The 27,333-nt window shown below is 40.1% G+C and overlaps 1 protein-coding gene across 1 annotated transcript in view; it reads left to right on the top strand.

The window, feature by feature from the left end:
• The window catches only part of LOC121961038 (poly(rC)-binding protein 4-like), a 147,394-nt gene that overhangs the window by 94,031 nt on the left and 26,030 nt on the right, over positions 1-27,333 (top strand). The window contains 5 exon segments of the mRNA XM_042510923.1: positions 1,914-2,028; positions 10,602-10,735; positions 12,192-12,320; positions 14,497-14,571; positions 19,584-19,655. Coding sequence (XP_042366857.1) covers positions 1,914-2,028; positions 10,602-10,735; positions 12,192-12,320; positions 14,497-14,571; positions 19,584-19,655 — 525 coding nt within the window.

Below are 27,333 nucleotides of genomic sequence, written 5' to 3'. Positions count from 1 at the left end.
ATGTTTTGATGTTGTTTTGCAGCTCGTTTTCATTCCCGACGCGTCAGATATCACCACCGGTGACCCTGATGTCCTACAACACCGTAAAATAAGAAGCTGCAACAGACAACAAACCAAATCAGGAGTCAAATCATCAGCAGTTTTTTTCTAAACCTAAAAACGTGTTTCCGTTGCACAATAAAGTAAACAGAAGTAGGAGGAGTTTTACTGATGTCGTGAGTTTATTTTGGAAAAGACTGAATGCATATAAGAAGCAGAAATGGCACATTTCCTGTGAAAATTATTTTGAAAGGCGTAAACGCCACCGACCCGCGCTGATGTTTGAGAAGTTTGGTCACCGTTTAGTTTTTGGTAGTTTTACACAAAACTGAAGCCATATTTTCAAAATGTCGATAAAATCCTACAGCTGCCGCTCTCTTTCAGCACCGTCTCTCTTCCTGGTGCTTTAGCCAACAACCTCCTCCAAAAACGTCTGACCGCGTCAAAGCCAGGCCAAAGCCCAAAGCTCCGCCCCCTCACTAACGCCAAACAGCCCCAGATCATTCTCACTTTGAGCCGCTGTCTTTCGCTCCAGCCCCACACGTGTTTCTGGGACTTTAGGACGTTTGTAGAATTATAAAATGTGTTTCGGTTTGTAAGACAATTCTAGGATTTTGGGATATATTTCAGGATGTTTCAAGGATTTAAAGATGTTTTGGATTTTTGGCTGTTTAGGATGTTTTAATATTTTTAAGACATTTCTCAAGTTTTAGCAGATTTTTAGGATTTTAGGATATTTTTCAGGATGTTTTCAGGATGTTTTCAGGGGATCCTTCACTATTTTCATCAACAAGCTCTACTTGATGCCTTATGAAGACTAAAAGTACAAAACTGTTCACAGCGTGAATCATTTATTTTTTTGTGAATTAGAAAATGGTTGGACAACAAACAAACAAACAAACAAACAAACAAACAAACAAACAAACAAAAACAAACGCTCGTTCAGCTGTGGTTATTTTTGTCGACTCAGCTTCAGTCTGTGATTCTCCTCTTATATCTCCTCCTCTCTGACTCACTTCAGTCTTCTCCTCACACCCGTCCTCCTACGGTTATTACTGCTCCTCCTCTGTCTCCACCTCCTGTTTCTCCTCAGATATTTGCACCTCCTTGTCTCTCTCCTCCTGATCTTCTCCTTCTCTCTCTTCGTCCTGCTCCTCCTCCTCCTCCTCCAACCCTCCTCCTTTTTCTTTTAATAAATCTCTCTCCTCTCCTCATTTCCTGGATTTGAAACCTTTCCTCCTCCTCCTCCTCCTCCTTCCTCCTCCTCATCCAAATCATCCTAATCTTTCTCTCCCTAATCTCCTCCAATATTCTCACCACCTTTTCATTTCCTCCTCTGCTCTCCTACCTCCTCCTCCTCCTCCTCCTCCCCCCGTCTGCCTCCTTTCCTTCAATTACTACATGGCTCTTCTCATCGGGCCTGCCCCCTCCCTCCCCCCCTCCTCCCTCTCTCCCTCTCTCCCTCTCTCCTCCCTCTTCCAGCCTCCTCGTAATCCCTCTCTCCTCCTGCATCACAGGTGAATCTCCTGTAGGGAGCGGGGAGCAGTGTGGCGAAAAATGGTTCTCCTCCTCGTCTCTTTCTCGGCCCACATATCCCTCCCTCCCACTAATGTGTTTTCTCTCTCCTGTGTCCCCCCCCCCTCCTCCTCCTCCTCCCTCCCTCCATTAAACTCCATCCTCCCATCCTCCCTAACTCACCTCCACTCTGCTCCCCACCTGCCTCCCTTCCTCCTCGACGTTTTTCCTCATCCTCGCATTATTCCCTCCCTTTCCTTACCTCCCCGCAAAAAATAATTTCCCTCAATCCCTCCTTCCCCTCCCTCCCTCCTCCCTCCCCCCTCCCTCGTTCCTCCCCCCTCTGTGTGACCCCACAGAGCAGCGCCAGGATCAACATCTCAGAGGGCTCCTGTCCGGAGAGGATCATCACCATCACGGGGCAGACGGACTGCGTGTTCAGAGCCTTCACCATGATCACGTTCAAACTGGAGGAGGGACACACACACACACACACACACACACACACACACACACACACACACACACACACACACAGCTCCCAGTGGCTCCTCTGAGTGAAGTGTCTAACCTTTACCTCGTCTACAACATGGCTGCTCTTCACCAGTGAGCCATTTATTATATGTCTGATGTGATCGTCTGACCTCACACACTCTCAGACACACACATGCGTGCACACACACACGCACGCATGCGCACACACACACACGCACGTATGCATGCGTGCACACACACACACACACACACACACACACACACACACACACACACACACACAGCTTCAAGTGATAGTCTCTCGGGGAATTTTTGACACAAACACTTTACTCTTCATCTCTATTTTCTGTCTTTCTTTTTTGATTATTATTGCGTCGTTTCTTTTTTGTTCAGAACTTGTTTTCTTGCTCGTTGAATTTCGAGGTCGTTAAACTGAGGCCACGTTTAGACGAGAGCGGCCCAGAGGTTGACACTAACACAGTTTAATTACAGAATGTAAATACACTGAACATCTACTGCCGAGAAACTGCCGACATGAACATCATCAAAACCAGGATCATAACTTTAAACACTAAAGTCAACACTGAACGTGAATATTTTCACCGTTTATTCAAAACAAGGATCTGATGAACCTGGTCTCCAGTGTCAAAGCCCTCTGATGATTTTGTAGGAGAGAGATTTGTGCACCTGCATGTGATGTGTGATTAAAAACGCTCCTCCTTCAGAGAAATGACATCAACAGAAGAACGAGTTGCTGCTGATGTTGATCCAAAGTGAGATCTAACAAACCTGCTCAGCCAGCAGCAGCGTCCTGCTAACAGACTCACGCTGTGCAGCCAAACACGCCTCAAACACACAGCTTTATTTTCAGTACGAGAGATCCCGACGTTTCCAAATATATTAAAAAATTCTGGCTGGATTTTGAGTGAAAGTGAAACATGATGCACCAAACATCTAGAATATTTCCATTTCAGTGAATTACGCAGACATACGAAACATGGACTCTTGGGTTTGATCGTTTCACTCAGTGTGGACATCAATGAATCGAAAATATGCGCAACATTGAAATCCTTAATTACTTTAAAGCAGTGATACTTAACTTACAGCCCCGGGCCAAATCTGGCCCCCTACAGGGTGCCCGCTGGCCCCCAAACCATTTTCTAATTCACATTAAAATTAAAGTGATTTACACTGTGGATAGTTTTTGTCCTTTTAGTCTCCATAAGCTACCAGAGTGCACAAAAAGCATCAAAATAGAGCTTGTTGATCAAAAAAAATTGCCCTAAGAAAGACCCTAATGTCCTAAAACCCTAGAAATATCCTAAAATCCTACAAATGTCTTAAAATCCTAGAAATTTGCTAAAAAATCCTAGAAAAGTCCCAAAATCCTCAAATGTCCTAAATGCCTGTAAATTTGCTAAAAAAAATCATCCTGAAAGAAATGTCTTGAAATCCTAAAAATGTTCTAAAATCCTAGAAAAAAATTTAAAATCCTACAAACGTCCTTAAATCTTAAAAATATCCTAAAATCATAAAAAATTATACTGGCATTTTTTTTTGTTTATCATATCCCAGAAATATCCTAAAATCCTAGAAATATTTTAAAATCCAAAAAATGTCCTAAAATACCATAAATGTCCTAAAATAGAGAAAGACGTAGACATAGAAACACGTACGAGACTGGCCCCTGGCCTCTTGTCATTTTGCAAAAGTGGCCCCGAAGCAAAGACGGATGATGTTTTCTGCCGTAAAGCGTCTGGAGTCAGAGCCTGGACGTTAACGGGTTAAAGCAGGAAACGAAGAAAAATCTCGATGTAGTTTGCTGAGTTATTTCAGCAGAAATGGCGCGGCTCCTTAAGGGCCAAATTATCCGAAGTGTTTTTTTTTCTGTGGAGAACGGAGCGCCTTGTTGTCGTGTAGGAAGGCGTCGCGTTAAATGGAGGCAGCTGCTCTTTAAATCTGGTGATCCTGATGGAAGAAAACGAGATGGACATGAGACGTGAGGCAGACAGCGGACAGATTCACAGAGCGAAGGATGACGGGATGCCGGCAGGATTAAAGAATATATGTGAAATGAGGGAGGGGAGAGAGATGGAGGGAATCAGCTGATGAGGGCACACGGGAGATGGATTTAAAGAAAAGAGTTGAGAGGATGAGAGAGATGGAGAGATAGAGGGATGAGGAGAGAGCTGGAGCCATATGAAGTTAATGAGACTGAAAAAGAGAGATTATAAGAAAGAAGTAGAAAAGTGTGATCAAGGGATTAAGTAAAGAGAGAGAGAAAGTGTGTGAAGACGCTCGAGTCTCTCTGCTGCTGACGAGCTCTTCAGGAAAACGCTGAATCCAACCTGCTGCTCCTCTGTTGGTTTAATTATTTTTAATTATTCTCCGCTTCTTAAAGTCGGCTTCATTAATCGAGGAAATAATGAGTGAAATGGACAGAAAAATTCGAAGAAAATATTTATATTTATATTATTGAAATATTTGTAGAAAATTTCACTTTAACCCTTTCAGATTTTCATGAATAAAAAAAATCAGTGGGAAAAAAAATCATTGCAACTTTTATGTCATTGGTGCTATAATAACACCAAATTAACAACAAGAGTTTTGAAATTCTGTGCATGAAAATATGTGGCAGCCCTGAATATGATAATATATTTTAGGCTATATTTATTAATTTAATTTTATTCTATTTTTTTTTTTTTTTAAAATTTAATTTTTATTTTCTTTTATTTAATTATAATTTTAGATTTTTAAAAAAAAACGAATGAATTTGAATTTTTTTTTATCATTTTAACTAACATCAGCGTTGACTGTGACAGGTCACCTAGTGGAAATAGCATGTATTTCCTCCATATGCCAAATATGGTCAAAATGACCTCATCAGGTGGAAAATAGTCAAAATGACAAATTCAGAGTCAAAAGCCCAGAATGACACCCAGAAATAATACAAGTCCTGTTTTTCTGCTCTGATGGCTGTGGGATCAAAAATGTCAGTTTGAATGGGTTTCAATGGAGCATTTTTGGACCTGAACAGTCTGAATGTAACTATTTAGTTTCCACAGTGTATTTTAGACTTATTGTAGGAGCTGAGCTGCAAATTCACTGATTACACTCAGATACACAATCTGGACTACATTTAGGACACATGCATCAACACACACACAATTATCAAAAAAATGAGATGAAAATGACTGAAAAGTGCTTAAAATGTGGCAGACAGTCCCTCAGGGTTCGGGTTGTTGGAAAGACCAAGAACAGAGTAAAACTGAGAGAGAAACATCAGAACTTTTAGTCATTTCACATCTTGTTCATATTCACTGCAGTTTATTTATTATTTGTTTTTTTTTTATTGATCAAAGGAAACACACCGGGACTAACGCAGCAGCCGGCAGGTTTCAAAATAAACCCCTAAACCGCCTCTCTCACCCGGATCACACCAGACGTGTGACACGCACAAAGAGAAACATATAAACATCATCAACCTCCCGCAGAAAACATACACATCTTTACTTTAACGGGATCAAGAAAATCAGATTGTTCTCGGCTCGCAGACTCCTTCACTCCACGAAATTTTCACAGCTTCGCTCGCACCTAGCATCAGGAAACCGTTTGTGTGAGACAGCGCCGGCTGTCAATTACTGTGACGGGAACACAAGAAAACAGGAAAAAAGCGGTGATATAAATAAATATGTGCAGGCTGAGGAGGGGGAGGGGCTCATGTATTCAGATCACGTTCGTGTGATGGGCAGCTCAGACAAGACGGCGCCGCTATTTACGTTTGAGATGCAACGACGCCCCGAGTCGGACGCGGCCTAATTGATTGAACCAATCGTATTGAGAGCAGGTGATTTACGGCGCTATTTATTACCTGAGTTAATTAAAGAGAGAGAGAGAAAGAAAAAAGAGAGGGGGAGGGGGGGGGGGGGGGGGGTTAAGCCGCCGAAGGGGGAGATGGTACGTGATGAGAAACGGGGGAGAAAGTTAGGAAATGAAATGAAAGAAAAGAGCTGCTGAAGGGGAAAAGGGGACGCAATTAAAAAGTGAGAGAGACGGTTTCTGACTAATGGACAATAAAGATGGAGGAGTGAAGCGGAGGGGCAGAGGCTGGCGGCGAGGAAGGCGAGGTTACAGAGAGGTGATGAAGACTCTGCAGCACGAGCAGATTAAAACCTGCAGCACAGGAAGTTACAGCCGTTACAGTCAGGCGGGTTTCCGTCGACCCTCAGATTTAATGGAATCTATGGAAGCACACGAATTTTGAAAAAAAAGAAAAACTCCCCAAAAAGTTTTTGCTTCAACGAAGTGGTATTTTAGGCGATTAGAAAAAGCCATATTTTGCAAAACTGCAATGGAAACACTTTTTTTTTCTTTTTTAGCTCATATGATGTGTAACCGCCGGCGACGGCAATGTGACGCCAACCGCCATTAAACCCAAAGACGAAGAAAAAGTAAAACAAAGTCGCATGACATTAAACAAAAAATGGCTCAGTATGTGTGCACGGAGGAAAAAATACCTCCAAATAAATACATAAAATTTAAAGACTAAAAAACAACATGATTGTGTGAGCCTTTTTAATGTTTATTTATTTACTTATATATTATTATTATTATATTATTAATGTTATTAAATTTGTTTGATTGATTTTTTTCCAGTTTTTCCCCGTTTTTGTCTGGCTGTAAAGTTATTGATGATCTTCTTCGCTCTGATACGAGACAAAGAAATTACGTTGATATTATATCAACTTTTATTCGTAGAAATAAACCTGCCCGTGTTTTGAAGATCCATCGCCATGGTTACAGGAATGTGATCCCCAGAGAGGAAACGTGCACGACATCAGAAGAAATGTCGCATAACATCACTCAGTGGAAACGCAGTCGCCTGGCGATTGTGTTTGATCGAAATTTTGAAAATATCGCCGTAGTTGACCGTAATGAGCAGACGCAGAAGGATACGTGGAGCGTAACATGTAGATGTGGAAGTCCACAGCGAAGAGGCAACGTGACGAGAACGTGCTGAAACGACCAGGAAACATCTTTGTTTTAAACCCACTTTACATGAAAGTCATGAATTCTGTTTATCAAAGAGCACCGCTGAGAGAGACGAGGTCAGAGACGGAGACGGAGACGGAGACGGAGACGTTTGACCAGAGCGAACGGCGTCTGTGATCTGCATCAGAAAAGGACTGACAGACAAGAGGAAGTTGTGTGTTCAGTCAGCGCTCACCTTTCGCCGGCCTGAGCGCCGACCTCATAACAACGAGAGGAGGAAGCACCGGATTTGTTTTTTGTGCTGCTGAGCGATATTTCTCATCTGAGCTCCAGAATATTTACATTCTCGTTTTCAGACGTGTTAGAAAAGGCGTTCAAAAGGTTAAAACCACTTTCACCCGCTCTGCTGAAGTGAGGTTAAAATATCCGGGATATGAGCGTCGCCATCTTGCGAGGGTGATGTCATTGGGAGCCCTGCATCTGCGCAGGAACGATGTCCGCGGTGGGGGAGCTCCCGCCCAAACGCCCGTCCGACCAACCGTGACCAGCTCCATTGAATGAGAGTGCACGGATTGGCTGTCACAGCTGTCAATCATGATGGAAAAGCCTCCTTTTATGTACTTTTTTTAACTCATTAATACCGAACTCATCATGGAAACAAACATTCGGACAAACATCGGGGTGATGAGAGCGACAGAAACGTATCGTGTACTTTAAGTTTTTAGTTTTGAGCTTTCACTCAGGTGGAGGGGCGGGTCTTAGGACCTGTGCTGCAGTCAGACACCAGCGGGCGATGGAGACTGGATGACCTCACTGTGGGGGAGCGGCGATGTCGTCCATCTTTATATACAGTCTGCGGTTAAAACAGACGCTTTCATTCACATGTTCAGTTTAAATGGACTCAGATTCTTTTGCCCCGTCGGTACGTTTCGTTTGTGGCGGTTAAAAAGCTGAAGAACAAACAGCTGAGCGGAGACGGCCTGAAAAGACGAAGACGCCCCAAAGAGCGAAGTCCTAAAACATGGAAGTCCGTCCGTCTTTCTGCACTTCCTGTTCCCTCGTCTCAAAGTCTCTGTTTTTGTTTTTTTTGAATGGGTTTTTCAGTAAAAAGTCTTGAATAAGGTCTGTGGTTAACACAGGCTGAAGATATTTAGACGTTTTGTTCTGCAACATAAAATACGTCCGTATGAACCCAAATTTTTGAACTTTTAAGGTTTTACGAGTCTTAAAAAAGGCGGTTGCTAACAGCTGGCTATATGTGTTTGTCGTCAGACGTCATCAGACGAGACAGAAACTCATTAATCCCACTCGCCGCCTTCACAGCTTCAGTCTCATAAAGTATCATAAACTCGTGTTCGTCAGAGCTTTTTCTGACGATAATCGAGAATCCCGTTCAAAAATCCCAGAATGTTTTTTCGACGAGGGAACCAGTGTGACGTTAACTTCCTGGTTGGCCTACAAAAATCATCACTCATATGTGTTAACCCTTTGAACCCCAGCAGTTTGATTTGATTTGATTTATTTAGCACATATTAAAAAACAACGTTATACGTTTGAATAGCAGAAGACATGCAGGGGAAACCGAAAAAACTCTAAAGGGCTCAACGAGTGAGACTCCGACGAAACGATCGATCAACGCACTGTTAACATTTATATGAATAAACAATTCAAAAAGTGTTATATACACATAGGCTATAATAAAATACAACCAATATAAGTAATATTACTAAGAACGGACAGGCAGGTTAGAGCAGAGACAATTATGTAAAGAAAGAGAAGAGAAAAAAACCCAAATCAATTAGCTAAATTCGGTTGATTTCTTTCAAAAACGCGAAGGCAACGAGCAACAAAAGGAAATGACCCAAAAATCAGCTTGTTTAATCATTCACTCATTTATTCTGAGTGTGTGTGTTTGTGAAGCGCTTCGTAGCTGCATGTTTTCTAAAGCGCCGTATAAATAAAGCTTTACTTACACTTTTTTACTTACTCACTCATTTTCTCGCTTCCTTCCTGTCGTGCCACCTGCAGTTTTGCAACATTAAATCTGTCGGTGCTGCTGACGATTGATGCCTTTAAGTGTCGTATTAAAGCATATTAAATGTCTCACAGCTGCACTGTGAAACAGAGAAGAGGCAGCAGCTAATTCACTGTTTCTATTTCATCCTGCACTCTGCACTTTAGTTTCACTCTGTATTCATAGTGTGTGTGTGTGTGTGTGTGTGTGTGTGTGTGCGTGTGTGTGCGTGCGTGCGTGCGTGCGTGCGTGCGTGCGTGCGTGTGTGTGTTTAAAAATGATAAAAGCTGATATGAACTAATGAATCAGTTTCTATGATTTCCTTTATTTAGATAATATTAATAGCTGTGCAAATAAGCTGTTTCTTTCTTTCTTCAGCTCAGAGGGTTTATGTGAAGGCTTCCGTCTTTACAAGCTGCTTTTTTAACGAACGTCAAATCAAACTGAGTCTAAATGAAAGAAAATGGGGCTTATTAGCCTGAACCGCTACAATCATGCTACTGAAATTATTATTATTATTTTTTCCACCTTAATGCCTAAAGAGTGTGATTACCGTCACTGAAATTCAGGGTTCGTACGGTCATGAAAACATGCCGTCCAATTTTTAGGCGATTTCTTTAACCCTCTGAAAAACGTGATGAAAACAATGAGACAAAGAAAAAAAAAAAAAAAAAAAAAAAAGGAAATTAGCAAGGAATATATTAGCAAGAAATTAGAAAAAAAAAAGCACAAGAAATGAACTGAAATGATAAATAAAAACATTTTTTTAAAAAAAAGAAAAAATAAAAGAATTAAAAAATAAAAAAATATATTAAAAAAGAAAATGACCAAGAAAAAGTGCTGAAAATTATAACAATTCTATAACATATTTTTAAAAATGTAAATATATTTAGCTATAAAATAGTTTTCCCTAGACATTTCCTCTAGCTTTTTTTTTATAACCCTTTGCAATTTATGGAAATTTCTTACCAAGTTGCTCATTGTGTTTTTTTTTTTTTAAATCATGTTTTCACGAGTTTTAAACTTGTGAAATGTGTCTGAAAGCAGCACAAGAAAAGTGATGTCAGTCCAGGTTTCAAAGGGTTAAGGTCTGTCACCGTAATTTCATTATTTATTATTTTGTTTTATTTAACCTTAATTTAACAAAAAAAGAAAGAAAAAACAACCTTTTGAGATTAAAAATCTCCTTTTTAAGAGTATCCTGGCCAACACAACAACTCCAAAACAAACGACATAAAACACAAAAAGAAAATGAAAGAAAGTTAAGAAGAAAGGACTAAAAAGTATATTAAAATACGCTGTGAGCGAACCATAAAAACAAGACAAAACACCAGCTCAGATACACCCTGACACTGTTCGGTAGGAGCTTTAAAACGAGGATCCAAAGAGAGCAGCTTCAAGTGTTTCTGCAGAAGTTTGCACATAAATGAAGCTGCAGGTTGTTTTTTTGCCAAACTCCGTACGAACCTGAATTATACTATTTCTGTGAACGTAGAGCAGAGCCATTTTTTAAAAAGATTTTTTTAAATGCATCTCTTTCTCTGTCAGGACCTGACAGCTTTGGTCGCCAACGGCACAGTGACCAGCAAGCCTCCGGTCACCTTACGGCTCGTCATCCCGGCCAGTCAGTGCGGCTCGCTCATCGGAAAGGGCGGCTCCAAGATCAAGGAGATCAGAGAGGTGAGTGTCTGTGCAGAGTCCTGTTTTCAGTGTGACGAAATCATGAGCGATTTCAGAAACGTTATATGAGACGTAGAGGAGACGAACATGATCCCTGATGAGCTCCCACATTTACATCATTCATGCTGACTGTGAAGAAACAGTTTACAGGAGCGATCTTTTTATCTTTTTAGAAATTAAAATACACAGACTGGACAGAATAATAACAACAGAAACGCAGCACCAAATAAGATCTCCAAAACCTGGAGTAGCTCACCTGGTAGAGCCGGCGCCTCGCGTTCAGAGGCAGGTGACAGGTGCAGATATCTGTCAGAAAGTACGATTTCCTGGATAAATGTAGTTAAATGCGACGTACGTCATTCTGACAGGTACAGAAGTCTATCGGGCTCCGCGGCCGTTCGTTCACACAACAGCTTTGTTTTTGGGGCCTGAAAACATAAACGTTTGAAACCAGGTTCCAGAGTGAGATCTCATAAATGTAAACTGGCGATGGATCCCCTGAGAGCGGTGACATCACAGCCGCACTTTGTGTCATTACGAAGTTACGCCTGGCGGGACACGAGGATCGTTTTCGGATTTTTTTTTTTTTTTTTTTTAAGCAAAAGAAAACCGTTCTCGCCTAAAGTCTGCAGCCTTTTCACATCTGCTCCGTAAAGATCCCCTCTACAAAAAATCCCGAAAAAAGCATCTGTTCCCAACAAAATTTTTCATCCCAGCCTGTTAAACAGCACTGATTGATCAGCACCGATGGATCAGCACCAATTGATCAGCACCAATTGATCAGCACCAATTGATCAGCACCGATTGATCAGCACCGATTGATCAGCACCGATTGATCAGCACCGATTGATCAGCACCGATTGATCAGCACTGATCGTGTTTACATGTGACGCTCTGTGTGTCCTCCTGCGGCTGTCGCTGAAACTGTATCAATTTAAGCCCAAAACGCTGTTGTCGTGTGAACGAAAGGCCAAACCGCAACAAAAGTTTTCATGCAAGCACCGCTGCTGCGTGAAACGGATCCCCTAGATGATCTGTGATCTAACAAACAACGTAAAGAAATGAAAGACGCTAACTACGTCGCCAATTTAGGGGAAGCAGAAGACAAAAACTTCACACATCTTGCTGAGGGAGAAAGAGTAAAAACATTACAAAACTACGATCTTAACGTCACTCTCACTCACTTTGACTGCCTGCCTGAACTTCGCTCACCTTATCGTGATTTTGAAATCATGATCTGACACCTGACCTCATGAATTATGAACAAAATCACACATTTTCTCACAGCTCATATTTCACACACTCTGTTGTTTCCCCGCAGCCTTTTTTCCTGTTTCCTGCACAGCTTGACTCAACCGATCATCACTGTTCTGTGTGTGTGTGTGTGTGTGTGTGTGTGTGTGTGTGTGTGTGTGTGTGTGTGTGTGTGTGTGTGTGTGTGCGTGTGTGTGTGCAGACAACAGGTGCCCAGGTGCAGGTTGCAGGTGACCTCCTCCCAAACTCCACAGAGAGAGAGGTGACGATATCAGGGAGCCAGGACGCCATCATCCAGTGTGTGAAACTCATCTGCACAGTAATCCTCGAGGTACGGATCTGTGTAAAAAAAAAAGTCCCCAAATTGTTTTCTTTGAAAATCGCACAAAATATTTCGATTTTTTTTAGAAAATTGCCACAATTTCTTCTTTAAAAATCACCAATTTTTTCTTCAAATATTGCCAAAAAAGAGAACATTTCGAAGAAAAAATTAAAATTAAAGAAAAAGGCCCAAATGTTTTAAAGAAAACATGCTTTTGGTGGTAAAACAAATAATACAAAAATTAAATACAAACACAAAATACAGCCATTGAAGTTGTATGCCCCCCCCGCTGGAGCCAAAACAAAAACCAGACGTCCGCCCCCCATAATTTGAAAAATGATTTGGGTCCATTTTTGAGAAAGGTGGTTGAAAGCAGCTGACATTGTGAGGTCGCTCACTGGTGTCGGGACCCGGCGCTGCTCTGCTACATTTTAAAGCTCCCGCGGTAAAAACGGTATCGCCAAATATCAGTCAAACCCGTTACAGACAGACGTGTAAAATCTCAAACACGTCACCGGATGCTGATTAAAGACGACGCTGCGAGCTGCGACCTGATTCTCTCATCAGTTCATATTTTATCCTAAAATCACCATTTAGCTGCGCGATGACGTCCACCCGTCTGCTCGCCGTTATCGTCACAGCAGAGTGTTTTTACGAGACACCGTCCACCTCTCCGGTAGTCCTCCAAACGAAACAGTGGAATCTATAATTCATGATTGTAATATCGGTAATCAGCGGCGGCGGTCATTAAGACAAACCACGTCTGGCAGATTAGAGGCAGAGTCGGAGAAATCAAAGGCGGCGGGAGCTCGTTGGTATTCCAGGCACCTTAATGTGGGAGAAGAAAAGACGAGAGAAAGAAAGAGAAGAAGTAAAAACGCTGACCTGAGACAGACTCAATCGCTTTCAAGTGCTGCTGCAATCACGGAGTTTACGGGCTCCCTCCGCTCGTCTGTTTGATCTTCACTCAGGAATCTTTTGATCTTCTTTCGCCCTCCGATGGACGCTCGCCCCGCTGCCCTCACCCACTGCATGCTGGGATACGCACTGACCACAGATCAATGGATTAAAAAATGTATTTTTCTTTCCGTCATCCGGCAAAACTCCTCGACGAGAGCGACGCAGATTTCATGAGACGATGAAACAAGAAGGAAATAAAGTCGCGATGCTGCTTGTTGGAAATCTGTTCAGTGTTTCGCTGCTGCAACAACCAGAAAAATAAAAGACGTTTCTGTGCGAAACATCAGCCCAAAATTTAATTCAGACGTGAAAAAAGCTAAATTACGTGCTTTGATTTATTTAATAATAACAAATATTTTATTTAACTAAACTGTTACAGTACTTTATATAACTGTAAACTTTACTTTATTTAACATTATAACAGTATTTTATTAAACTTTTTTTAAAACAGTTTTTTACGTAAATGTATTTTATGGCAGTAGCTACTTTATTTTTAAATGCAGTTCATGTAATACTTTTGTATTGTAGTAATTTACAGTAGTTTAGAGGAGATTTTAAAATTTCGATATATATATATAAAATAAAAGTGCTTTGATTTATTCAATAATTATATTTTATTTCACTAAACTATAATAGTACTTTATTTAACTTTAAATTTTATTCAAAATTATAACAGTATTTTATTAAACTTTCATTTAATCATTTGGTTTTCTATATATATAGTGTATCCCGATATAGCCTACAAATATTGTGACATTATTTCTATTATTATCTTTTTTATTATTTAACACTAGGAACATGAACATCCCGTCAGATATTATAAATTATAGCTCTGCTGTGCTTAATATTAATAAAGAGATGAAAGAGATATGAGACGAAACGTCACCTGTTGTGGTTGAGTTGAAATGTCCTTCGTCACAAGCAGGTGACGTCCACGCAGCCTTCAAATATAAAAACACTCAGTCAGTCATCAAAGTCCATTGAAATCGAATCAAACGTAGGTTGTGAGGACATCAGCGTCTGCAGGGGACAGCATGTGTTTTGTCTCACGCAGAGTCAGATTTAATAAACTTCTTGTAAAACCTCTCTCGGACTGTCTCTGCCCGAACCGTAGGAGGCTTTTCCTCTGTGAAAGTATCTGAAACAATATTTACTGCTCAGCGTTGAGTAAAATAAAGACTGATAAACACAAACCCTCATTCTGTCTTTTCTGTTTCATCTTCAGTCTCCGCCAAAGGGAGCGACTATCCCGTACCGACCCAGCCCGACCCCGGGAACCGTGCTGCTCGCAGGAAACCAGGTGAGACGGTGACGGCTGATGAACCCCAGCGTCACGTGAAATCACGTGACAACATGTGAACGTGTCAGAGAAAAGTTAAATCAGCTACAACAAGTGAGGCAGGATCTCTGAGGTGGAATTATACAACCGAGTACATTTACTCAAGTGCTGAATCAGTACAAATCTGAGGTACTTGTACTTTACTTGAGTCTTTTTTTTCCATCTCACTTTATACTTTTACTTCGTTATATCTCAGAGGAAATATTTTTTTTCCTTTACTGCATTTATCTGAAAGCTCTGGTAACTTTACAAATAAAGATTTTCTTCTTTTACAAGAAACATTAAAAAAGTTTATAAAATGTGATTATCCAACAGCTGAAACAAGTACACCTGAAATAATTAGCTGATTCATTAATTAATGATTGATCAGCGCACATTTAAGTTATTTTCTTGTTTTTTTTGTGTGTGGTTTTTTTTCTATAGTTTTGAGTTTTGGGGTGTTTTTTTTTATCTAAATTGGATACCTCAGCAACTATTTTACATGAACAGTCATTATCCTTTTTTTCTTTATTAAGTATTTGGGGTTTTTTTTTTTTACAGTTTTGGGGTATTTTTTTAAAAAATTGATTATTTTGGCTTTTTTTTTAAAAAGTAATTTCCCCTTTTTTAATAGTTTTGGATGTTTTTGGCTGTGGTTTTATTTTTCTAAATTCAGTCATTTGGCAATTATTATATTTTCCTTCCATTTTAAAAAAATAATTTTGAATAGTTCTTGGTGTTTTTTCTGAATTTAGTACTTTCACCCGACAGTTTACATTTTTAACGTGTCAGTTTTTACTTCAAAGAGTATTTTGGTTTTAGTACTTTTACTTAGGTAAGGGAAAATAATACCTCCTCCACTGTAGGACCTGGAGGGGTGTCTGTGGACAGACGGAGGTATGAAAAATGGTGTTCATGGACACTGTGATGAGAGGACAGGAGGGACGCAGGACGGGCGGGAGGCTCGGGTGGACGGATTAATGTGTCGGATTGAAATGATGGAAAGAGAAGAAATGATGGACGGACGAACGAGCCGATACATAATTTATGGTCAGAAAATTTGCTTCAGTTTGCAATTTGAATTTTATAATAAATACCCACACATGGTTGCTTTGCCTTCATCACACACACACACACACACACACACACACACACACACACACACACACACACACTCACTCTTGTTAAATGTCTTTATTTGATAGGTGATGCATAGTGAGTGAGTGGCAGAACTCTTTGTCACCGTCCGTCCAAAAGGAACAAATGAGGCTTTATTCATGTTTATTCATCACAAATCAGAACTATTCATCAGTGTGGTGTGTGTGTGTGTGTGTGTGTGTGTGTGTGTTGTGTGTGTGTGTGTGTGTGTGTGTGTGTGTGTGTGTGTGTGTTAGAGCAGTAATATTAGTGTGTGTGTGTTGTTCTTACTTTTACTTTTTATTTTATTTGTTTAATTGTCAGATTTGGGTGCTTTGGCAGCTCTCTTAATAAACACTTTAGTCATTTTTTCTTTCTTTTTTAATAGATTACGTTTTTTGAGTGTTTTATTTTTCTGAATTGGCCACTTTGGTAATATAATTTTGGTAAGTAATTTTCCTTTATTTTATTTATTTATATTTTTAATTTTGGTGGGTGTTTTTTATTTGAAATAATTAGTTGGTTCTTCAATTATCTGATAGTAATAATAGTAATAATTTTTATTTATAAAGCGCTTTCCAACAGAAAATAACTGGCAACTATCTGATGAACACACTGATGTCATTTTCATGTTTTACATTTGAGTTTTAGTTGAGCTTTTAGTTTTTGGGGGTATTTTTTAGTTATCTGAATTAGATACGTTGGTATAAACGCTTTAGTCATTTTCTGTAGTTTTTTTTCTGTTTTTTGAGTTGTGTTTTGAGTTTTTCTGTCTTGGAGAAAATGATTGTTTGGACATTTCGAAGGTTCGGGTTTTTCCTCAAACAGCTGCTCACTGTACTTTAAAACAAGCAGCAGGAGGAAACAGTGACGTTATTTTTCTGCCCTCTCACCTGTGCTGTCAGACTCCTGCCTGCGTCCTGAGGCCGTTTCACAGCTGATTATACTAATAACTGAAGTTAATAGATTACCACGCGGCCCTGATTCAGGCAGTCACGTCCTGTGATTGGAGTAATGTAGTCAAGACTGGAAAAGAAAATGAAGATCACATTGTGTTTACATCAATTTACAGCCAATTATTATGGTGCAAAATGACGGCCAGATTTCCCAGAAGACACCAGCGGCTTCAGGAGACCCTTCTGACCTTCAGCCTCTCGGTTTAAATAAACACTCGTCACAGGAGAAAGTTTCTCTTTCTAGAAAATTAGAAACTTCAACATACATGTCAAGTGCACTCTCATTGCTTTAACGTGCACAAAAATAACCAAGCGAAAGCACAGAAATGAAGCTGTTTCTGACCAATCGTATGGCTTTCAGGAGCAGACAGATACCCATAATGCACAGCATGGTAAACAGCACCTGCTGATGTTTTGGTATCAAAATTCAGACGGACGCAGAGACACAGAGCGCGCAAACCTATAAATACACACTCACCAACAGGGGACTAAAGAGCCAACAGGGGACATTTTTGAAGTCCCCTCTTGGTCATGCTCTAAATCATGTCTCAAAGTCTCTGGTGATTTTTATTTTTAAATTTTTATCCATTTATGTTATTTTTTTTATTTTAGCCAAAAGGGGACCCGCTCCGCTCTCATTCTCTGCCGGTGTCTCCACCGGTGTCTCTGCCGGTGTCTCCGCCGGTGTCTCCCAATGTCTGCTCCGCCGCATTGACCACTGGTGTCTCCGCCAGTGTCTCCAAATGTCCGCTCCGCTTTCATTCTCCACTGGTGTCTCCGCCGGTGTCTCCGCCAGTATCTCCGAATCCGTCCGCTTTGCATTTCATTGTCTCCGCCAGTGCCGTCCGTGTCTCTGCCGGTGTCTCTGCCCACCTGTGTCTCCCAATGTCCGCTCGGCTTTCACTGTTGGCCAATGTCTCCGCCTGTGTCTCCGAATGTCCACTTGCTCTCATTCTCTGCCGGTGTCTCAGAGTGTGTGTGTGTGTGTGTGTGTGTGTGTGTGTGTGTGTCAGAGTCAGAGATTGGCCCTGGGACAGTTTTTGGGTGGACACACACCTTTATCAGCGGCTGTGTGTGGACTGTGGTCCCCTCGGGGATCAATAACTCGTCTTTCACTTCTCTTGTGTTCTGCTCATCTGCCAATAACGAAGAAACTAAATTAACTTCTTATCTGTTTTGAATTTTGGGTTTTGTTGAAGCGGCCTCATCGTAACAATAAAGAGCAGCAAAGCTGAGAAATAAAAATCATCAATAAGAGGATGAAATCATTATTTTATCTCTCAGTGTCCAAATAACATTTTGGCTTCACTGCTCTTTGTTTTTAAGTGGCGCTGCAACATTTTGGTGATTTGTTTTGAATAATATTTCAGCTAAAGTCCTCTCGGTTTTCCTCCAGGTTTGAATATGTAATGTTGACTTACAAAACTGTCTGTCTCTCTCTCTGTCTCCCACTGTCTCTCTCTGTCTCTCTGTCTCCCTCTGTCTCTCTGTCTCCCTCTGTCTCTCCGTCTCTCTCTCTGTCTCTGTCTGTCTCTGTGTCTCTCTGTCTCTCCGTCTCTCTCTATGTCTCTGTCTCTCTCTCTGTCTCTGTGTCTCTGTGTGTCTCTCTCTGTGTCTCTCTGTCTCCCTCTGTCTCTCCATCTCTCTCTCTGTCTCTGTGTCTCTGTGTCCCTCTGTCTCTCCGTCTCTCTCTCTCTGTCTCTGTGTCTCTCTGTGTCTCTCTGTCTCCCTCTGTCTCTCCGTCTCTCTCTATGTCTCTGTCTCTCTCTCTGTCTGTCTGTGTGTCTCTCTCTCTCTCTGTCTCCCTCTGTCTCTCCGTCTCTCTATGTCTCTGTCTGTCTCTGTGTCTCTCTGTCTCTCCGTCTCTCTCTATGTCTCTGTCTCTCTCTCTGTCTCTGTGTCTCTGTGTCTCTCTGTCTCCCTCTGTCTCTCTGTCTCTCTCTGTCTCTGTCTGTCTCTGTGTCTCTGTCTCCCTCTGTCTCTCTCTGTCTCTGTCTCTCTGTGTCTCTGTGTCTGTCTCCGTCTGTCTCTCCGTCTCTCTCTCTGTCTCTGTCTGTCTCTGTGTCTCTGTGTCTCTCTGTCTCCCTCTGTCTCTCCGTCTTTCTCTCTGTCTCTGTCTGTCTGTGTCTCTGTCTCTCTGTGTCTCTCTCCATGTCTCTGTGTGTCTGTGTGTCTCTGTCTCTCTGTGTCTCTCTCCATGTCTCTGTCTGTCTCTGTGTCTCTGTCTCTCTGTGACTCTCTCTCTCTCTGTCTCTCTCTGTCTCTCTCTGTCTCTGTGTCTCTGTCTGTCTCTGTGTCTCTCCGTCTCTCCCTCTGTCTCTCTGTGTCTCTCTCCATGTCTCTGTCTGTCTCTGTGTCTCTCCGTCTCTCCCTCTGTCTCTCTGTGTCTCTCATGTCTCTGTCTGTCTCTGTGTCTCTCTGTCTCCCTCTGTCTCTCCGTCTCTCTCTCTGTCTCTGTCTGTCTCTGTGTCTCTCTCCATGTCTCTCTGTCTGTCTCTGTCTCTCTGTGTCTCTCTCTCTGTCTCTCTCTGTCTCTGTGTCTCTGTCTGTCTCTGTGTCTCTCCGTCTCTCCCTCTGTCTCTCTGTGTCTCTCTCCATGTCTGTCTGTCTCTGTCTCTCTGTCTCTGTGTCTCTCTCCATGTCTCTGTCTGTCTCTGTCTCTCTCCATGTCTCTGTCTGTCTCTGTCTCTCTGTCTCTCCGTGTCTCTCTCCATGTCTCTGTCTGTCTCTGTCTCTCTCCATGTCTCTGTCTGTCTCTGTCTCTCTGTCTCTCTGTGTCTCTCTCCATGTCTCTGTCTGTCTCTGTCTCTCTCCATGTCTCTGTCTGTCTCTGTCTCTCTGTCTCTCCGTGTCTCTCTCTCCATGTCTCTGTCTGTCTCTGTGTCTCTGTGGCGGCTGCAGGTGTTCGAGGCGTCAGATTTCGGCTCTCACCCTCTGTTCTCGGTGGCTCAGGGAGGAGTGGACCTGCAGCAGGTGAGAACTCACCTCATCTCTGCATTTTATTTATTTATTATTTATTTGTTTATTTATGATTTTAATTTTTTTTTATGTTTGTTTTTGTTGTTGATTTGCAGCAGGTTGCATTGACTCTGACACAGCCTTTAATCCTCTGAAACTTAAGCAAAATAGCTTGTTTTGTTTGTTTGTTTGTTGTTTTGTTTTCATGGAAAGAAGGCAACAAGGGAAATAACCCAGATATTACAAATATATTAGTAAAAAGATACAAAAAACTCAAAATAAGCAAAAAATAATAAAAGTAAAAAAGAAAAAGAAAATCAGTAAATGACCATAAAAAAATAATGTATTGATGTTTATATATTATAACAATTATAAATACAATTTTAAAGACACTTTCCCCTAATTTTTTGATAATATTCTAATATTTTCTCTCTTTTTTCTTCTTCTTTTCCTTCTTGTTTTTATTATAATAATATTTAAAAAATATTGATAGTAATTTTAAATACATAATTTCTACAATTATAATGTAGTTTTCTTGATGTTTTGCCTTAGTTATTTGATCATTTTCAAATGATTTTCCCTCGCTTTCTTTAGCTCAGGTGAAGATTTCATGTCTAGTTGGTGACTGCCTTTTTTCTGAACGCAGCACAAGACAAAACTGCTGTTGATGCAGGTGTTAAAGGGTTAATGAATCAATCCTTAATTTGGGACTAAATCTCTTCACACTGTGTCCTGAGCTGTGCAGGTAAACAGACAGCTTCTCTGAGTCGGCGGCAGACTTCAGTCAAACTGCATCTTAAAAACAGATGGTCAGAGAGGTCGAAGGTCAAAGATTAAAACCTGTGCGCAGAGAAGATCAACGGAGGAGTCTCTTCACGTGAAATGCTAAAAAATAATGATGATAATGCAGGGATATAGTTAAAAAGGTGAAGATGAAGGAGTAAAGTATGAAAACAGAGAAAAGATAAAAGTGAGGAAAATGTTGCAGAAAAGATGAGATAAGAGCATATTTTGTCAGTCCCACAGAGGGGAAATGTGATATCAAAAACAAGGTTTGCACAAGATAAATAACGCTAATACAAAAAATACAAGTACAACATGACTCTCAAACATAAGACACAAAACTCAACAGTTTAAAAACAGTATTTACATCAGTTTACAGCGATTGCACATGAAAACGATAAAACTGCACATTGTGATGGCGATAATTAAACTGCTGTACGTCCACACAGGTTTAAAGAAGAGAAAAACAGAGAAACGGGCTGATGGAGATCTTGTGTTTGATCCTGAGTTTAACAGACGGCTGTTGAAAGCAGAGTGAAGTCAGACGTCTCACAGCTGCTCAAGACAAACACCTTTTTTATGTGCTGATCTGAAAGCAGCCTGAAAAAAATAAACAACAAATACAGTAGATTCATTTTTTCTCGTCAAACAGACAAACAAGCGTTTACTATAATTGCAAGAAAGATTTGTGCGATTTTGATGTCAGTGTTGTGTGAGAGGGAGCAAACATCGAGCGTGCGGCGCTCAGACAGAAAACATCTGCACACAGTGCTGATGATTTCAGGGCAGCGAGGAGGGAAACTGTCAGACGCAGGTCTGTGGCTGGTGATTGTCGCTCAGCATTTTTATTTTAACATGACGTTGCTGTGCTGTGTGTCTGTGGTGCTTTGGAAAGTTTAAGAATAACTTCATGTCGAATTATTAACTTTGAGCTGTACATGTAATTGCAGAGATTCTGGTCGGTATAGTTTTAAAAAAAAATAAATAAAAAATTTTAATTTATCCGATATAAAGACAACACATACAACATATAAACACGGAGGCGATGTTCACAATAAATTCACATACTTATCATATTTTTGATCTTTTTATGTCCATCTTCCCTTTCCTGAAAAAGTCATTGGAAATTCATGTTTGTAAAACCTGAATAGTAAAACATGATGTGTTTAGATATTCAAAAATTCAACAATAATAACTTTTGAAAAAAATCTTCAAAAATTAAAAAAAAAAAAAAAACTCCTTAAAAATCATTTTTAAAAAAACAAATGTTTTCTGTAAGAATTGGGAGAATTTTTTAAAGAATGAAAAATGGCCTTTTTTTAAAAAAAAAAAAAAAAGAAATGACATGTTTTCTTTTTAAAAAACAAACAGCCGTAAAATGAATAAAAAATAGATCCATTTAAGGTTGTTTGCCCCTCTGATAAAGCCAAAATAAAAAAGTCTCTTCAGTGTTTTTGAGAATGTATCGTCTTTCAAATTGGCCAAAAAGTAATGAAAGATGTATTGGTAAAAATCGATACTGATTGATACCGTTTATTAGTAGTTAATGATAACCAATTTTTGAAACCAGCGTGCATTTAAAATAAAAATCTTTCCGTCAATATTTAGAATTTTTTTATAACAAACTCCAACACAAAACTTTGTTTAAATGCCTTTACATCAAAACTAAAACTTTCATATAAAAATCATAAAAAGCATAACATAAAAATCATATAATCTGTGTAAAATCATATACAGTAAGTTCCCAGCAACCTTTTTTATAGTCACGTAGAAATTTAATTAAAAAGTGAATAAATGAAAAATATCTCCCAGAGATTTCACAAAGTTCCTCCCACGCTTAATGAATGAATTTTATCTGTGATTATTATAATAAAACACAGATGCAGATAATCTGCTAAATATATCACGGATCGACTCCGGGTATGACCCTGTTAAAAATGAGTCTAAAACTCAATTATCTGCTCGTCAGATGATCTCTTTATTCTCGAGCTGCCCGGTAATCACGCACTTCTGATCATCATCAAAAGACTAATTTTGCGTTCAGAAATGAAACCTGTCATTTCTCTGCGGCTCGGACTGCAGACGGTTGCGTGTGTTTTGTCGTTTCTCTGCTGGATGTTTGTGCGGCGCTGACGAGTTCACCGCTGCACAGATAGCTCTGGTGTGAAGGGCGCGGCGGCGTGTTCAGATGAGACCATCCGTAACTGGACGCTCGGAGGTGGGACGCCCTGAGGTCGGTCTCCAGCAGCTTCTGTGTCACCGTCATTAGCCGAGTGTCCTTCAACCAGCCGCCGAAGCCGCTGGCTCGCCGCTCACACATTTATCTCGTGTCAGTGGAGAGCGCGGCCTCGGGCCAAATTCCTCGTGCGTTTAAATACTTTTCATGTGCGAGCCTGCGGCCTCGCAGCGTGACCGTGTGGAGGGGAGCTGCTGCAGCGGTCCGTCCTGTCCCCGCTGACGTCCGTCCTCTCCGCTGTAACATGTCGTTTTTCCTGTCTTTGAGAGTGATGGCGTGATGGTTTGTCAGAGCTAATATTAGCTCCGTGGCAGCGAGGCTAAACTGTGATTGACGGCACGAAAAAACAGAAGACGTTGTGATAAGAGAAGAACAGGAAGCTTTTATTTTCACTCTGACTGAACGTCTGACTCACAAAACTCCGAGTGACAAAGATTTAGGCTTTAAGTTTATTGTCTGAACATATAGACGCTTTTCTGTACGTCGATGTGGAGGTTAGCGTCGCCATGGTTCCCTCGTCAAAAAAATGGTGGGATTTTTCCATCGGATTTTGGATCACCGCGGAAAATAAGATCTGTGGTAAACAAACGTTTATGATAGTTACACGTTTTATTCAACACAGGCTTTAAATGAACAACACAAAGGTCACATGACCTAACATCACCGCCACGGCGAGGCTGCAAAGCCAAACATTTGCAAGAAAAAAAAGGCATTTCTTAAAATTTGTTTAAAAAAAAAAAAAAAGAAAAAAAATCATTAAAATGTTTTCTTTACCAACAAAATACTCTAAAGAAAAAAAATGCATTTTAAAAAAAAAGTAAAACAAAGGCATTTTAAACCCTAAATTCACTAAAATATTTTAATGGAAAAAATAAATCACCAAAATACTTTAAAGGAAAAAAAGCCATTTAAAAAAATGAAAGCAAAGGCATTTTTGTCCTTAAAATCACTAAAACATTTAAAAAATAAAAATGACCTTTTCTGTCTGTAAAAATGTGCAATGAAATAAAACCAGTGAGGAATATTGACGGTTGTTTCAGAGAATTTAAGGTCTTGAACATTTGCCTCAAACTCCTGGAAAAGTCACGTAAATTTATGAGTAAAAACGTGTACGAACCCTAAAAAGAGGATGTTGTGACAGGACAGGAAGTTAGATTGTCAAGTAAATAGTTAAATAAACCTTAAAATAAATCATTTAACTCTCAGCCTTTAAGAGCAGAAATAGATCATTATTGATTACGATAATCAGAGTCTTTGATGTTGACTAAAACATCGATTTTTGTCACTGACTGAAGTTACTGAGTTATTATATTATTATAAACAGGTTAATCAGGACAGAACACCTGACTGACTTTAATGCAGATTAAGTGAATGTATAAAGAGAGACGCGGCGGACAGACGGGCGGACAGACGGGCGGACAGACGGGTCAAAAGACAGAAAAAAAAGACAGAAAAAGACAGACGGGGACAAAGTAGTAGAAGAGCACTTTACTCCATCACTCTGACAGCTCGGTGTGCACGAGAACCAACTTTAGATAAGTGGTGTGTGTGTGGTGTGTGTGTGTGTGTGTGTGTGTGTGTGTGTGTGTGTGTGTGTGTGTGTGTGTGTGTGTGTGTGTGTGTGTGTGTGTGTGTGTGGTGCAGGGTCTTGGGAGTGTCAGTTAAAACAACAGTAACAGGAGCTAATGGAGGCTCTGCAGGACTGATGGGAGGACAGAGGGAGGGAGGAAGTGACAGGTAGAGACTGAACAAGAAGACGGGGGACATCGGGGGAGGACGGAGGGCAGAGACAGTTTGAAAAGCTCTCAAGTTGTGTCAGGCGAAGTGTCCGCCGACCACATGCTGTCTGTGGGCGGAGCCTCGTGTCTGACAGCGGGGTTAGGAAAAGAAACTTCGGAGATGTTCACGGTTTTTCTCATAAAAATGTTCTGTAAAGTTGTTTTAGTGTCAAATTTCCGAACAGTGAGTGTGAACGGCTTCATGCATCAGGCGCGAGTGTGATTTTAGGACATTTCTGGGATTTTGGGGGATTTAAGGACATTTATTTTATTTTAGGATGTTAGGATTTTAAAGACATTTCTTATTTTAGGACATTTCTCAGATTTAGGACATTTTTGGGATTTTTGGATGTTTTAAGGATCTTTGGACATTTCCACAATTTTAGGACGTTTCTGTATTAGGACATATCCGGGATTTTAGGACATTTATACAATTTTAGGACATTTCTATCATTTTAAGCCATTTTGGGGGATTTTTGGGGGATTCAAGGCCATTTATTGTATTTTAGGATGTTAAGATTTTAAAGACATGGATTTTAGGACCTTTTTAGGCTTTTAGGACATTTCTGGGATTTTAGGACATTTTTAGGATTTTTTGGATGTTTTACGGATTTTAGGACGTTTCTAAAAATTTTAAGACATTTCATGGATTTCTAGGATTTTAAGACATCAGATGATTATTTCATCTTAAAAACGGCACTGTTTTGTCCTCTCACTCAGTGTTTCCAGTGAGCGGCCAGTATGGCTGCCACCGGCTCCATCACGTCACCTAAAAGTCATTTTTAAAGTAATTTTTTAATTTTTAAAAGTATAGAATAAAAAGACCCAGATGAGGGATATGAGAAGAGAAGAAGAGGACGGTGGGAGGGACGGATGCAGAGGGAGGCGGTGGGACGGAGGAGGGAGGCGTGGAGGGAGAGTGACAGGAGAAGGCTGTGAGGAGGGTTAGTGCAGAGTTAAGTGGCTGTGCGGCCGATTAATGCTTTTTATTCATAATTTACGCTGCAGAGAGGGAAGGAGCGATGGAGAGAGAGAGAGAGGGATGACGATTCATCTCTCTGCATATTTTCTGGTGAAATCACTCACTTCTGTCGACAGATCCATCTGCAGCCGTCAGACTCGTCTCTGGGATTAACATTAATCTTTGGTTCAAGATTAAAGCTGCGAGGATTTTTAATGATATTATCATCTGAAAATCAGCTGTGACGATACGTCTGACATGAAGAACAAGCCAACAGTTCGAGACACAAACCACTGCAGTGAGGATGTTTACAGAGAGCAAAGTTAGTACGTCAGCGGGTTAAAAAATTAAAAACGTTAAAAGAATAGATTAGACATGATGAAGTAAATGCGCAATGAAACAAATGTACCTTTAAAATTTACAGTAAATTACTGGCAGCTGCACTGAACAGCATTCTCACGTTTGTTTTTTTAATTTATTTTTTTATTTACGATGCCAATACCATAAATTATTCAACAGAATATTACTATTTTATTAAAATTTTGTACAGTATCCTGCAGTATATTTAAGGTTCACAGCAGTAATAATGGCTTCCAAAAAGCATCAGTTTTTTGTTTGTCTGTACATTACATTACTATTTTTTACAGCAGTTTTTTACAGATGTCTTACCCTTATTTTACGGTGTCAATACCGAAAATTTCTTCAACAGTATATTACCATATTATGGAAAATAATTCCAGTTTTTTTACTGTAGATTTGGGGTTTAGTACTATTCCCTCCAAAAAGTATCAAGATTCACAAAGCCGAGCATAAGTTAGTTTTCTTTGGTCTTTGGGGGGTATATTATCATTTCATTGTACGTAAATTATTACAGTATTCTGCAGTAGATTACAGCAGTAATTTTGGCTCCAAAAAGCATCAAGATTTCCAGTGTTTTACTGTTTTTGATAAAAACCCAACATTACTGTTCATTATTTTTACCACAATTTGTTACAGATTTCTTCTGAATGAAATGTAGTGACTTCTTACCGTGTCAATACAGTAAATTATTAAATGTATTATTATAAAGAAAACAATGCAATATGACCAAATTTATTTCTGATAAACACCATTTATTTATTTATTTATTTATTTATTTATTTATTTCATACTAATGTTAGACCAAAGACTATTTTTTGAAGATGAGGTTGAAACAGAGTTCATTCTTTATGATTTGATAAATCTGGTACATGGATAAATGTGTGTGTTGTGTGTGATGTGTGTGTTGTGTGTGTTGTGTGTGATGTGTGTGATGTGTGTGATGTGTGTGTTGTGTGTGTTTCACTGGCAGCTGAACTAACAGTCGTTCATCAGCTGCAGCGCTCTGTTTGTTGTTTGTCGCTCGGAGCTGTTTTCACACCTCGTCTCTGATCCGTGCTGCATTAATAAACTGATGAATATTCATGAAAGCCGCGCATCGTTAATTAATATATGTATTAATAACATTTGAGTTTGAAAGGGTCATTATCACGCTCGATGCTGAGCTCCACCGACCGTCATTAATACCGAAGAGCCGGCGTCAGACGGCTGTGACTCCTCAGACCTCACTGGGCTTTAAATAGACGAGTTTAAAGTTTTAGCTGTGATGTGTTTGAGAAGGATAAATAGTTAATATGTCATATCATTCAACATTTTAGTTTATTTAATGAGTATTACAGTATTATATTATTTCATAAAATAATTTTTCAAAACTTAAAAAAACTCATAGAGCCACTTTACAGACTTTGGAAATGCAACATAATCATATTAATAGGTTTCAAAGACATTATCCCCTGAACATCCCAACAGACTAAACTTTTCTAGGACGTCCAGATCTATGATTACTGTCACCTGACTGCACACAAATGCACAGACTTATTTGCTTTAATGTCAATGAGCCAATTTTATTTTCTTTTA

This window comes from Plectropomus leopardus, chromosome 2, assembly GCF_008729295.1.
Source record: "Plectropomus leopardus isolate mb chromosome 2, YSFRI_Pleo_2.0, whole genome shotgun sequence".
Taxonomy (NCBI): Eukaryota; Metazoa; Chordata; class Actinopteri; order Perciformes; family Serranidae; genus Plectropomus; species Plectropomus leopardus.
This window is presented reverse-complemented; position numbering and strand designations above follow the sequence as displayed.